This window comes from Rutilus rutilus, assembly GCF_951802725.1.
Source record: "Rutilus rutilus genome assembly, chromosome: 8".
Classification (NCBI taxonomy): Eukaryota; Metazoa; Chordata; class Actinopteri; order Cypriniformes; family Leuciscidae; genus Rutilus; species Rutilus rutilus.
This window is the reverse complement of record NC_140222.1, coordinates 7,605,068-7,620,683: the sequence shown is the minus strand read 5'-3', so window position 1 is coordinate 7,620,683 and position 15,616 is coordinate 7,605,068. Positions and strand designations below refer to the sequence as shown.

Sequence of the window (15,616 nt, the reverse complement as noted above, 5' to 3'; positions counted from 1 at the left end):
TAAATGACTTTTAATAAGAAAAAAAAGTGTTCTTATTATCATTTCTATACATAATCATAATAATTATTCGTATAACAAATTATGAATAAAAATACAAATCAATATTGAGAGAAATAGACTATTTCAACACCAATACAAATGTATTATTAATAAAAACGATTATGACTATCATTATTTGAATAACAACAATAATAATAAGACAGATTAAAATTACAATATTCTTATAAAATCAGTTTAAAATCAATTTTATACTTTTTTTTTTAAACAGAATATTTAAACAGTCGATAAAGACAAGAGGAACGCGGTTTAATCAGAAATAAGATTAAATCACGTTTCAGATGCAAATAACTCCAGGCCGAGTGACTGAAACAAACAAATATTCTTTATTTGCGTGAAGCGGCTGATTATGCGCTGCGACTCCTGATGTTATCATGGCCTGTAAAAAGTCACATGACCTCGTTCAGTCACACCTCGCCTGTGTGAAACGCTGTGATTAATGTGTCTCTGGCGAGGAAGAGCCGCGGGGCGATGCCAACCCCTGCCCGAGGAACAGTGTTCGCCCACATCGCCCCAACAAAAGCCCTGTCCCGGGGCGAGAGAGGCTCTGTGCATGTTAAAGAGAGAGGCTTTGTGCCAGACACCAGTGGAAAACACACGGGGGAGGGGAAGGGCTCGAACCTAATTAAGATTCCCTGCAGTCGACCTGTGACCCCTTTCACCAAACACACCACTCCATATAGGGAAAGCTCAGTGTATAGTGTTCAGCCAATCAGGACGGCTGAACTGCCCAAAAATTAGCATTCTGTCACTGCTTTTGCTCTCGTGTGGAAGACAAAGCAAGAAACTTCATGCAACTCTTTCCTAACAACAGCTTAAAGCAAGTCAAGCTCCGGAAAGCACAACAGTTGTCCATTTGAGCAGTAGCTTTCCAATAAAGCCATTTCCAGTGGTTTTCCCTCCAGCGAACACACACACACACGTCAAATTTGTGATGGCGCCTAAATTTATGTCTATATCATACAGTATATAGTGTGCATCATCTCATATGGACTAGTTTTATGATGCTTTAACAGTGTTTGTTTTTTATTATAATTGTTTTTGGAGATTGATAGTCATGGTTAATATAAACCTTTGAAAAATGGAAAAGAACGACACGAAGATTTCTCAAAGAATAAAAATAAAAACATTTAATAGAGTAAATAAATAATGAATAAATAGCTAAATAAATAAAATGAGTATAAAAAAATGCATAAGTAAATAAATATAAATAAAGACTAAGCAAGTAAAAATAAACACGTAAATAAATCAGTAAGTAAATAACAGTGTAAATAAAAATAAATAAATGCATAAGTAAACCAATAATTAATTAAATTTAAATCAGTAAATAAATAATACCTAAATAAAATAAATAAGCAAATAAATGACCAAGTAAATACATGATAAATGCATAAGTAAAAAATAAATAATAATAATAAAAAATTAACTAAGTAAATAAAAATACACAAGTAAACAAATATAAATAAAGACTAAGCAAATAAAAATAAATAAATAAATAACTACATGAATAAAATAAGCAAATAAATAAGTAAATTATAAAGTAAGTAAATGTATAATGAATCCATATAAAACAACTATGTAAATAAAATAAATAAATAAAATAATAAGTAAATAAATCAGTTAACAAATAAACAAAGCAATAAATAAAGAATCAGACAAAGCAAATAAAAATAAAAAACCTTTGCTTTTCCTTTAAATCCTCGCTTATCGGGCTTATACTAATTAAAAATAAATGATCTATATCTATATCTAATTATCTACATATCTTTAAGGTTCTCAAGATAACAAAATGAAGCATTTCGACAAACATTTTTGGGGACATGAGACATTTTTGGGGACATGTTCATGAAGAGAAATCACAAGATTCATTGAAAAAACACAGAAGTGAAAGAATTTCCCACAGTCAGTTGACAGTGGATTTGACAGTCGCTAGATAAACAATGCAACACATTTCACTCACGCAGTTCAGATTGAAACACGTCTCCACACACTCCCTGTGATTGGCTGAGGGACTCCAGGGTATGAGGAAACTCAACAAGCCAAAAAGAGCATTTCTCTGAGTGTCGCAACAGCAAACATGCAAAGTCCTTTTTTTCTGCCAGACATGGGAAAGGAAATAAAAAGGGGTAGGGGAGAAGACAGAAACCTGCCGACCTGTCGGGACTAGTTCTTATTCCTGCTGTTATTTGGGAGTCAGCAGCCTCTCGTTCCGTACAGAAACTACAACTTCAACAACATTAAATACCATTTAGCTTAACTGAGATTTGAGCAGAAGCAGAGCCCGAAAACTTCACTGAAATAACAACAACAGCTTCAGCATGTGAAACGGCCTCACCTGCTACTATACATGAGCTCTGAGAACCGGAAAGAGAGCACGGGGGTGGGGGGGATTAAATATTTAAATATTAATATTATATTAATATAATTATTATTAATTTTTAATAAGAACAACATTTATATTTATAACAATAAAAATGTATAATAAATATATAATTAATACAACTTGTTTATTATTTACATTGGATATATACACATACAAATAATATTTGTTTACATATAATAAATAATTTTATTATTATATAATAATTTAATATAACTTAATAAATATGAATTAATTATTTATACTATACATTTAAGTATAATTATTACAAATTATTTATATTAAATATATACAAATTATACAATTTATATTAATGTATAATATTAAAATAATTTATAATTAAGTAAATAAATAAAAAATATATATAAATATAAATAAATAAATAAATAAATGTATTAAATTATTATACAAATAACGAATTAAATATTATATTAATATACTAATTATAATATTAATTTTATAGTAATAATATTAACTTATACTTATTATTATAATAATAATAATAATAATAAATATATAAATAATATTATATGTTTGTGGGTGAATACATATACATATATATATATATATATATATATATATATATATATATATATATATATATATGTATATTCACCCACAAACATATGTACATATAAATATTTATTTGTCGGCTACAGCATACATCCAAAATCTAAGAAATATTTGTGTGTATATATATATATATATATAACAAAACAAACTATTCCTTTCTACATATATTGCTGCCAGACCTGCCCGTTCACCCATCTGGTTTGACGGCCACTGAAATCTAAGTCATCAATACAATGCATCACGAATCAACAAAGGCCCTATTCTCAAAGAGATTATCATAAAAAGGCCAGCAGAATCCTATTACTCACAAATAACACTATGAGACACTCACATGACTGTTAAATATAGCAGCTTCTCCTTTTATTCCCGGAGCGATGAAATCGTCCAAATATCAGGCCAAGACGACCTCGCAATCTCAAGTGAACTGTATGACTTCATTCTTGCTTCTGCCTCTTCAGCATTAGCACAAAAGGACGACTCCGGATGGTTTTGTTCAGTGTTATTATGATATCGTGTTAGCTGGTGACAGCGTGTACTAGCGCTAATTGAGATCACGGACACAATGGCATATAAACAAACGTCCTTCAAGCAGAATGAGGCATCAATTCATTCGCTCACAATAACAAACAATCTACATCTGTACATTTTCTAACTCCAAGTACTTGGAAAAGAAAGCGTGATGCTTGTCCTATAGCATTAGCGCCAATTGCAATACCTTTAATGAATGAAAAATGGAGTGCTCTCAAGAAAGAAATGGTGTGCAGATGGGGCAAATCACACAAACAAGACCTGAATCCAGACTTTTAGTGTTTGAGTATACAGTATTATTTAGCCATTTAGATCTTTAAATTAACAGACGCTTATTTCCAGCAACCTGGAAATTGTAGACAACTGAGATCGTAGGCCTCCAATTAGCCTTTAATGACAGAATGGACTCTTGGGCTATTTCATTTTACAAACTTTTCCACATGTCGACATCCCACGTGTCTTGTTACAGTTGTACCACCAAAAATAGCTCAGACCATCTCACGAGCCAAAGTCCACACAGGACTAACACAAAGCCGAGAGATAAACAATGGCCACAAAATAGCCATTACAGCTTCCTGAGGAACAATATGCTGACTCTAAACACCCAGAGCTCAGATCGGCCAATGAGGGAGTGAAGTCTCTGCAGCTACCACTTCCTGTTGCAAAAAAAAACAAAAAAAAACTGCTTCCTGTTGAAGCGATCAGCCAAAGGGAACTTCCTGTCTGTGGGCCGCAGAAGCATTACTTCAGAGAGGACTCATATTAGCATTACCTGTGAACGAAACACTCACCGTTCTCGGCAATGCCTGAAAAACAGAAAGCAGGGGTGTTTGCAGAGACGTCCTGTTGAACAGCTTAAAAAAAAAAAAGACCTAAAAAAGTCTGTGGCAAAAAAAAAAAAAAAAAAAACCCTCCTGTTATCTGATACTCAATGACGTAATGCACTAAAAGCCACTTGGATCTGGAAGAAAACCACATTTTTGGCTTGATGGATTCCACACTGTTCTCCTGCAGGGCATTTCAAGAAGAATGTACCACATAAATAGGTCACTTACCGTAGATACTTTTTTCTAGTATTTAGTATGCATGCAATGATGCGAAGGTCAAATATGCAGCAAAAGCAATACGGTTGTAGGAGGGGATTATGAGCTCCGGTGAAAAGGCGAGCAAAACCGGTCGGACGTGCTGGTCAACGACAATTGATGCCAAAGATCTCTGTTTACATCATAGAAATATGCGTGTAGAAGCGGAGACAATAATGTGCAGCTTTAAAAAGAAAGGACTGCAAAATTACAGTTTATGTTGTGTCACAGTCCATGAATGTGCTTGTAATACAGTTTAAAGACAAAACTATTTGCTACTAGGGTGAGGCTTTTCAGTAGGTAACAATAACTGTTTCCATTCACTTATTTTTATGTGCATTTTGGAATATCGCATGAAAAAAATGCCAAGATAAGCTTGATTTCTAAAAATCCACATACAAAAAAAAAAGAAAAAGGTATGCAAAAATGTTATCCGATAAGGAAACGATAAGCTACAATGGAAACACATTTACTGAATAAATTCCTCAATGCACATTAAAAAAAGTCATGTGACGACGTAACGGCGTAACTGGACTAACCAGCAGACTTGATCTCATTGCACAGCATCTGAAATGCCTAAGCAAAGTCTGTCAAAGTGGTTTAGTCCAATTACCTTCCAGAACTGTCTGACACGACTGCATTCCCAAACAGCAGGCATCCACCTCCGAAAGCAAGATAACTTTAAGGTGCAGGAAATTATAAACAAAATTATTATATATAGTGGCTTCTCCCTACTGCAGCAACTTCCATTTTTCTAAGTGATATTTACCGCCAGTTTATCAGGAAGTGGCGATTTTGTTCTCTTCGGCTCACTGGATGGAAACTGTGCTTTATTCGCAAATGTTTTATGTGATATTCCAATTTCGCGCATTTGTTAAATTCGCAACTTTGAATTGAATACATAGCTAATAAGAACCAGTAAACCATTCCACAGTTGGTAGAAGAAAACTTGACCATTTACTAACTGAGACTAACATGCTGACGGTGGTACCTTGTTGTCTAAAAGGTTAGAAATGGGAGTGCAACCAAGCTCAGTGGATTTATCCGTCCAAGTGACACGTGGAAGGCTGGACTAGAAGGAACTTTGCATTGCCCCACATATGGTAACATTTCTCTCCAATACAACGGAAAGAATAATAAGTGGAATATTGTGTCCTTTTTAAACAAATCAGCACTTATTGATAGGCTTGGAAGATGGATGAGACAAACGAACTTCATAAGGCCATAAAAGGCAGAGAAACCTCAAGGAGATCTGATTGCGATCATTGAAAACGTCTGGATGGAGCTTTGTTCTGGTCTCAGTGTTCAATTGACCAGTTTTCACAGGCTGCTTCTAACCACAAGCGAAGACACAGGAATATTTGGTTATGAAGCCTCAAGACACGTCTGCCAAGGGACAATGACTATGCTGACTGCGGGGAAATGACTTCTAGTTTTCAAAAACCACAAAGACTGAGGCAAGCGTCAACAAAAAAAACCTGCCCCCTTTCATCTCTTCCAGGACTTGCTATGCGAGTGAACTTTGCTCTGATATAAGGGGGCTGAGATAAGAAACAACACCAAATGGTTTCTCATGATATCATGTGTACAGAAAATGTTCTGAAGTACAAAGAAGAGATGTGAATCTCGGAAGCCACGTGGGTTGGTTTTGTACCTAATAAATTGCCTGATAGATAACTTCACATGCAAGTGTGAAATCTGGATAGGGCTGCACAATATATCGAAATATTGCAAATGTACATATCACAATGGCTTACAATAACTGCATGATTTTAAAAACCAAAAGATTATGAAAAGTATAAGTTTTAGCTCGACGCAGAAAGCAGATAATAGACTGGATGCACGACTGTTACATATGCGTGACATGCTTGATGTTATTAGGCGCAATAAGCAAAGTACTTGCGCGCACAGAAAGCCGCCTCTCGGACAGCGCGTAATCCGTATTTCAGTTCTCTTCCACAGCTTATACAAAATACACACAAAATGATGTCAAAATGCCCATCTTGGTGAGTATGCAAACATAGTCAGTTGTCTCAAATGGAGTAAACAGTTGAGAAAGAAAGCGTGCATGTAACAATATATTGGATATTAAACCTGCTTAATAAACCTGCTTCCATCTTTGTGCTTAATGTTAATGAAACAACAAAAGACAGAGAAAATCACTCACTGCTCTTGACTGAATAACTTTTATAACTGTATATTAAAAGGCAGTTTTTTATTTTTACATTTGATATTCAATTTCTGTTGTTAAGTTAAGGCCTACCTGAAACCTTCAACCCGCTGGTTTACATTTTACATTAAAATTACACTTGTAGCTAATGCTACAATAAAACACTGCTGTTCAATTTCAGAAATTGCAGGGATCCTTCTCACAAAAAGAATGTGAAACATGTATGTTGGTTATATCATTTTCGGTTTTTTAAATATATTTAAGTATAATTAAAATGTATTTTACAAAAAGCATTATCATATTGCACATCGAATATCGCATTATTTAACAAGTTATCGCATATATCGCATTTTTCTTCAATATCATGCAGACCTAAATCTGGAGATTCCAACTTTCCAATAATCTGAACAAAGCCTCTAGGCGATAACCCTTGTGCTTTGAAAATTTCATGACATCACTCTAACCTTTCTCCAAATGCACTCTTGCGAGCGTTTCCACAACGCAAGGGTTACCACTACCATAAATCGCCATGAGATCAGGGATGGGGAAGGGGTTCTGCTGAAATTTTGCAAAATAACAGAATGTGCTTGAACAGGTTTATGGGACAAACTGCATGAGACACGGCCCCCTGAGGAAAGCCTCCAGATGTAGGTTTGCCGATACTGCAACATGAGATATGAAACAAGTACAGCAAGTTGCGACCCCACGTTTCAGGCACAGGCTTGTAGGAAAGCACACTGTAAATAACTGATCTAAAGAGCTACAGTTTACAGTGAAGACTGAGAGACCTCTGGGTAAGCTGTCATTATGGCTGTTACAAAGCATTGTTCAAAGTAAAGTGCTTTTCCAGAGCCCATAGTTCCAACCAAAAAGCCAAGGATTCAAAATCATGCACATAATTAATACAAATCGTACACAAACACTTTAGCAATCAAATTTCGAGTTCTCACATCACTACCATTTTTAGGGGTTAACAAGTTCTAAGGTTAACAACTACAAAGCGCAAACCCATCAACTGACTTCCTTTATCTTCACTCTTTTACTTACAACAAAACATGTGAAAGTTTTTTTAAAACTCAAGAGGCTTGAACTTAGAGTCTGCACAGTGTCAAATGTAAGAAGACCTTTAGAAACAGTTAACCATCCTACATCCCCAAGTCCTCAAACAAATCTTCTGATCCTCAATTTGATTATTGTAGGCCTGCCTTGCGAATGTTCAACATACCGTGCTTTTCCACACCCTACAATTTCAACCAAAGATATATTTTGTGAAGTGAGTTTCCAAGGGTTCAAAGTCATGCATAAATCTAATGCATGATGCTTAAATAAAGATAAAATACAACTTTTTATTATTTTGGGGGGTTGACAGGGTTGATAAACCCACCAATTGATGACTTTTACCCTTCCAATACACTAGAACATAACATCTGATAGGTTTCAAAACTCTCGAGACTAAAGCTCAGAATCTGTCCAAGAGGAAGTTGGCGCTTTCTACTATCCCATGTCCCAGTAAGTCCTTAAACGAATCTACGGATCCAGAATTCCCTTACGAATGTTGTGAAAAATGCAACCAAACCCTGTTCGTATTAAGGTGTTGATAATCTTACCTCAAGCACAGGTCCTGCACCCAAGATGGTTCGTTCCACGCCACTTGCGTAACCCTTTTGACTGAGGGCCGTCAAGCAGTGAATGAGGAAGTTAGTGCTTTGCGTTTTGCCCGATCCACTCTCTCCTGAGATAACGATACACTGGTTGATGTGCTTGCGTAACATGGCATAGTAGGCCACATCGGCAATGGCGAAAATATGGGGTTCCAGCTTGCCCAACTGGTGGTTCTCGTACATTTTGACGTATTTGGGGTTGTAAATGGGCAAGAACTTAAAGGGGTTGATGGCAACGAGAATGCTGCCAGCGTACGTGTAGATCTTCTTCTTTTGAAAGCGATTGCGAAGGTTATCCAAGATGCTGTCCTCACTGAGGACCGGAAGGTTGCAGAGGTCCTCGAAGTCCTCCTGCTTTGGTGGGAGAAAACCCCGAGCAACCAGTCGCTTGGCCTCCTGCTCATTTGCCACGGCGGGCAGGTGCACATAGCGGATGGAGCCATCATGGTTTCGCTCCTGCAGGAGAAAGTAAAACCCCTCGTTCCGAGAATGTTGTTCCTGGGCTTTCCTCGGCCAGAGAAGGACCCTGTGCACTGGAAGATCGGTCGATTCCAGCACCCACTCCTCCCCGCCACACTCCTTCACCTCCGCCAAGACATATAGCTTGCTGGCGTCCAGTCCCAGGACCGCTGCCACATCTTGGATGACGGTAGCTGCGGTGGCCTCCTTGGTGACTCTGACTGTACAGCACGACGCCGTCTCTCGAGCCAGTCGAGGGTATATCTGAAGTTTGTAGGCCTTTCCATCTTGGCTAGTCGTCCCATCGCCATCTTTGACACTCATTCTGACTCAGGATGAGCCCCGTCAGCATTACGTACTGCCTTCGCAACCACCATCTAGCACCTGGAAAAGAAGATGCAAGGAATTAGGCCTGCGATTAATCAATTATTTCTTCGATTAAGGATCCTGCAAAATAATCACTTTACTTTGAGTACATAAAACATACAAATATGATTACAGTAAAATAAGCAACAGACTGGCATTAAAACACCTCTCAACTACGTTGAATGATTGCAGAACACCCTGTGGCCATTTTTCAAATCTATATTTTTTTAGTGCTGTCAAATCGATTATTCGCAATTATTCGCATTTAACATAAAAGTTTGTAAATATATAATATGTGTGTCTATAAACACACATTTACAAACTTTTATGTTATTTGTGATTAAATCGCAATTAATCGATGTGACGGCACTTTGTTCCTTGAAAGTTACAGATGGTCACTACAGAAAAGCAACATTTATTGACGAAGGTTGTCCTTGACAGCACACAGAGCCAACCAACCAACAATGTCATTTGTCAACAGCCATTTTAAGTGATTTTATTGATTAGTAATTGCAGTCCTACATGCACTATGTACTGGCCCACTTTGTTTCTTTCCATTAACCTTCCACTTTCTGCTTTGAAACAAGCTCCAGCAAGTCTCATTCATCTCGATTAGATCAATCATTTGTAAACAAGAGCTTCTGGATTTAATTAAACGGAGATAAGGTGCCATTACCATTATTTGGATGAACCTATCGCCCCATCCCTTATTTGTCAGGCCTGCAGCTCTCCATCTGACCTGATTATTCATGGCGTCAAACTCAGACTAAACAGCTCCTTTATTTAATCTCCCTAAAGCGTGTCCCTGCAATAAACTCTGATCACGAGTGGAAATTGTATCTGTGTAGCAAAGAGTCTCACAGGAAACTGTGGTCACGGTTATAGTCTGTGTGTTGCCGTGAATCTGCCCCCTCATCCTAGCTAGCAATACACAGCACATCTCTATAAATATACAGTACAAAGCCACAGCTGCTACATCATAGGTGTCAATACCGCCATAGCAAATGCATCCCTGCATAGCAACAAAGGGGTATCTATGTCAAATAAGACGATGTGAAAATAAAATGGACACCATTTACTTATTGCACACAGTGTGATACATTTTCATAATTTCATATGGAAATGGAAATCAAGTCCTGTTTTTGGAAGTCACATTACAGAAGAACAATGCTTTGTGAATGCTTTACAAGGAGCCCTAACAGGCCACATGCTCCTATAAGGGCTTCTTGAAGAAGCAAAATCTGACCTACCAATCTAAGCTTATCCAACACCATTTATTTAATTTTCAGATTACTGAATTTTGGCTTGGCAGAGTTATCTCTATGCGGTGGAACAAACGATGCAGAACACTGTACGCTTGTTCTAACTGTAAATTTACGGATACAAGTTATTTCCTGGAAAGATGAGAGCCAAGTGTCTTAAACAGCTGTCACCTTGTATTGAGCAAAATTAAGTTACTCTGGAAAATCCTTGCGAATGAATGGATGTATTTTCTAATGGCTTGTCATAGTGGTGCATCCACTGAGACTAACATTTTTTATCTAAGATCAAATCAAACCATGAGGGGGTCAATAAACTAGCCCAAAGAGTACTTTTTTATTCGTTATATTTCCTAAGTTTGGTAAAGTAAATGAAAAAATGAAAAACATACTAGCTGCATTTGCTGGTAAACAATGGCTAAATGTAAACCTAAATGTCTGTAAAATAAACAGTGGAACTGTTTAAACGTTTCCAGCCTGGTTTCTCAGATGGGTGAAAGTAGGCCATCCTCCTAACTTGGCTGTTGACCATAACCAGAATCAATAAAACCCCAAGGCATGCATAAAGTCTGCGACCACAAAAACAGCATCATCATTACAGCTCATTTTAAGCTGGTCTGAAATAGAAAAGCCAAGCCAGGTTAACTCTTCTCAAAGCAGAAATTGAGACCAGAGGGAGAAGGAAAAAAAACAAAACATGCAACACCATCAAGGGAAAGAGTAGCGTTAACCGTTAACATATCTCTGTCATAACTTGAAAGTCGATAACTTAAAAACTTAAAAGACAGCCTTACTGTGAGCTACGATGTTGTTAATCGGTAGTATTTGCTTTTGTTGAAGCCTTCAGCCTGCATTATTTCATCTTAGTTTTAAAACAATCTTTGTTTAACAGTGGATTTCGTGTTGAAAAACTGCACTACCCATAATGCTCTACAGAAATTTCCACCAATCAGAATTGAAACAAGCAAAAACATCCCAAAAGATCTGGTTAGCTCCATCTGCTCCCATGAAGCTCTCAAAATAATAAAATATCTGAATATGCATATTTTGCAATAAACTTAAAATATATTGTTTCTATATATGCACTGTACTTATATATTTTAAATGAGTAGTTTTATAATTCTCCCATCATTTTGAATTTGATTATGCTGTTCGCAATGCTTCATGGGATTGTAGTTCTTTCCCTCACTAAAGCCGTTAAGTCTTGTATCTTTGTCCGATTTTCAAATCATTTTTTTTGCTTCAAATCAAAGTTTTTTAGTGTTATGATTCACCTCATAGCTGATTGGCTTGGTTCATGGCTTAAAACGCTTTAAAGACTTAAAAAAAAAAAAAAACATTCCTGTCATTTAACATGCATCTAAAAAGCAATGCATAATGCAAAAAAACCTAGTGAGCTGCCTTAATAGTCTACGACCTACAAAAGGGAACATTCTAACAAAAGCGGAGCGTATTTTGAACATTCTAAATAGATCATTGCTTAAATTAGTTAAAGTAATGTAAAAATATATGTTGACTTGACTTCTTGATCAGATATTTACAGTGCAACCATTATTTCCATTTTCCACCATATAGCTTGTAAAAAAGTATTTTTTTGTCTTGATTGATTGTCTTGTCTTGAGTCCTTAAAACAAAACAAAATGTACTTTAGAAGCAAGTATTATGACTAGTTTTCATAGACTCACGAGTGCATTTTGGAAGATTTTTTCACTTCTTTTAAATATAAACAGGCTAAAAACAAGTGAAAAAAAAATCTGTCGAAAACAGTTTATTTTCATAACTGTGAAAGGCAAGTCTTAATATCTTAAGCAGTGTTGCTTCTCAAGTAAATATATCTTATCTCAAAGATTTTTAGATATTTGAAGAACAAGTCAAAAAAGATAAATCAAAAACTTAAGTCAAGAGCTTGCAGAAAAGCCAAATGACTGGAAATCATTGACATGGTTGAGAACAAGCAAAAAAACAACAACTGCAAGACAGTCACAAGCGAACAGTAAAATCATCACCAAAGCGGTACTTCTTTTCAAAAGATCACCAGGATCATCCCTCGAACGGTTTTCTCAGAGGAAGCTCAACTGACTGGCACGAAAACAAAAGTTTTGGCCCCTTTTCAGGAGGGCAACGGGAGAGATTTGTGATTCGCCAGAAGGGTCGATTCTTCAGCTCCTCACGTTTCAGCCTCCTTCAACACTTCCTACGGATAGAGATACATGCAATTTGGCCGAGCTCCCGGGAGAGGGAAAAGAGAGAAAAACCCATGAGGTAAATCAGTCACAGGTTCTTTATGGAGCACAGATGCAGCTGGAGACGTTCTGAATGAAAAGGCCCGTTGAAGTGGAATGTGCGGCTGAAACAGAAACAGGGCTTTTGTTTTAATATCACCTCCATTTAGGAAGCAAGTCTTTTAGCAGACTCGTGGGCAGGGGAAAGACACAGGCTTCCCTACGGACGATGGTCTCGTCTGGCGGACGTTTCCTTCTGGTTCAGGCCTACGCTGAATGATTTTCAATCAGACAGATGAGATGCAAAAATTCAAGAATCCACCCACAGTTCTTTAGATATGACTCAAATCGCTTCTTCAGTGCAAGTCTGGGATTTTTTTTGTTTGTTTTGGTGCTAAAACTTAAGTAACACTGACTCTGAACAATGTAATTTTTTTGCGGAGTGACTTACAGTAAGGTGCAACTTATTTTCCAGAAAATGCGATGCAGATTTGAAGCAGTTCATGTATTTTCTGGAAATCAAATCAATGATCTTGGCGTTGCAAGTTAATCTCTAATATGACAGTAATAGTAACAATAGTAATAGAGATAGTGACACAACAAAAGGGCCAAATGTGCACTATTTGTTTAGTTTTTTTGCCGTTAAAGGATTTACTAAAGACACGCCGTGAACAATTTGCGCTGAAGAGACATGGACAGGGTTATGGCATATGCATTTGTAGGAGTTTTCCTTTCAGACGCAACATTTATGGGAGGAGAGTATTTAAATGAATCATGCAAGGTGATTTACTAAGGTTTGCGCCAGTCAATTTACTGGTATTGGCACCATTATTTAATGCCCAAAAAAGCATGTTTTAAACCAGACGCTAATATGCGCTGCTCTTGGTGGATTGTGTTGATCATTATGGAAATGATCCGGCTGCGTCTCTGTTCTTTAATTTCCGCGTCTTTAGTAGATCAAACGCAGAACTTCCCAATCCCATCGGCTTTTCTGGGAATGCGCTCTCATATTAATTTGCCCTGTTTGGTAAAACTGGGCCTAAAATCAAATGAAGAAATAAAAGTCTAAAAGCCCATTTTAGCCCAGCTAATGCTTCAGTTTCATTAAAGCAAGGTCACGTAATGTAAAGAGGCAGCAGTGGGTCAAGAAACGCCTCCAACTCCTGAGAGAAATCAACTCCAGTCTGAGTGGAGCTCAATAAAACATCGGCAGTAGTTTCCACAGCGGGACACAATCTCAACGGCCTGGACCTCCTGCAGACTCACATGTGCTCCAGCTTTAGTTTCACCATCCTATCCCACCACAGGAACAAGCACTTACTGGAGACAAAGAAACCCTACTATCTCGAAAAGCACCAGATATCCAGAAAGTGGCTCCAGTGATACAAATCACTCTTTAATAAAGCTTTAAACTACAGTTTTATTGACTCTTATGTAGGGTTGCAAAGGGGCTGAATATTTCTGGTAAATTTTCAGAAACTTTCTAAAAGTTCCAGAAACTTTCCAAATATTCCTGAAAAGTTTCCAAAAGTTTCCAAAAAATCCTGAAAAGTTTCCAAAAGTTTCCAAATAATCCTGAAAAGTTTTCAAAAATTCTGGAAACTTTGCAACCACTCTTATGTAAGTTGAGCTAGAGTTTTACATGATTGCACAACCAATGACGAATGCTTGGATACTTTGTCACCATGAAATAAAATTTGACAATTCTTGTTTTGTTTTTTAAGTAATATTGCAGCATTTATTATACATGATTTATCCGTTCACATCATCATTACTGTTTTAAATTCATGTGCCTCGTAAACTTGAATCAGAATAACTTCCCTTTCCCCTTGCAGGATTTCTTCTCTTCTCTGATGATGAGGGCGGGGCAACCTGTCAATCACATGAGATCCACCAATAGCAAACCACAACCATCCAATCTGTTCCCCTTACAGACTAAATCAAGCCCCGCCCTACATTTGTTCTTGTTCCAGATGCTGTTTCACTTGAATGTACGCCACAATAGAGAAGAAAAGAATTGCAACTTCTGTTTCATGCCGACTTTATTAAAGGGTCATTTTTGTGCATTTTTACCAATTAAAATTGCATTTTCAAATTTCATGTCCTCCATATACTTCAACTGTTTGCCATTGGTCAGTCAAACAAGTTAGTGCAATATGATAATGTATTTAAACCTCAAACTGGAACTTGAAACTAGCGGTTATGGAAAGGGGCGGGACATTTCCCAAACACACTCTAAGCGCTTGACCAATCACAACACACTGCTCCAGCTGACCAATCAGAGCACAGTGTGCTTTTCAGAAGGAGGGGCTTCATAGAGACAGGAACTAAACAGAGCGTTACTGACAGACTGGGAAGAGACGAGCTGCAACAATGTTAAAAAAAACATTCAAGCATGTTAACCTGATCTAGTAGAGCCCAAAAAGCAATCTTTAAATTGCAAAGTGTTCTAAAAAAGAAAGAAATCTCACACTTCATCTTTCTTTTGAGATGTAAATGACTCAAAATGACTCTTTGTGCAGAGTATTGCTCAGATATAATGACTGTTTTGAATGTTATCAAATCATGTCGTATCCGATCGACACGCGAGCTCTGTGCCATTTGCATGCATACAGTCTCCTGGACGTGCCTGAGAAAACACGGGCCTCCTAAGCGCTCCAGGGCAAAAACACTGCATACAATACTGACAAAAAAGGGCAGATAGTTAATGAGGAGCAGCCAGATATACAGACTCCATATGAACCGGCATGACGTCAAACCGAGATAAGCTTACATTTTTGATCCTAAAGGTCACCTCTGTCCAAGGGGAATTGCTGATTATGATCCAAAGAAAGCAGAACGTGCATCTCATGTGAAAAA

The 15,616-nt window shown here is 37.2% G+C and overlaps 1 protein-coding gene across 2 annotated transcripts in view; it reads right to left on the bottom strand.

Annotated features, from left to right (window-relative positions):
- LOC311295003 (myosin IXB) overlaps nucleotides 1-15,616 on the bottom strand; it is a 50,364-nt gene that overhangs the window by 28,403 nt on the left and 6,345 nt on the right. For both annotated transcript variants that reach the window (XM_084416170.1, XM_084416169.1), the window contains exon 2: nucleotides 8,398-9,294. In XM_084416170.1, coding sequence (XP_084272296.1) covers nucleotides 8,398-9,234 — 837 coding nt within the window. In that variant the 5' untranslated portion in view covers nucleotides 9,235-9,294. The remainder of the gene's footprint in view (nucleotides 1-8,397; nucleotides 9,295-15,616) is intronic.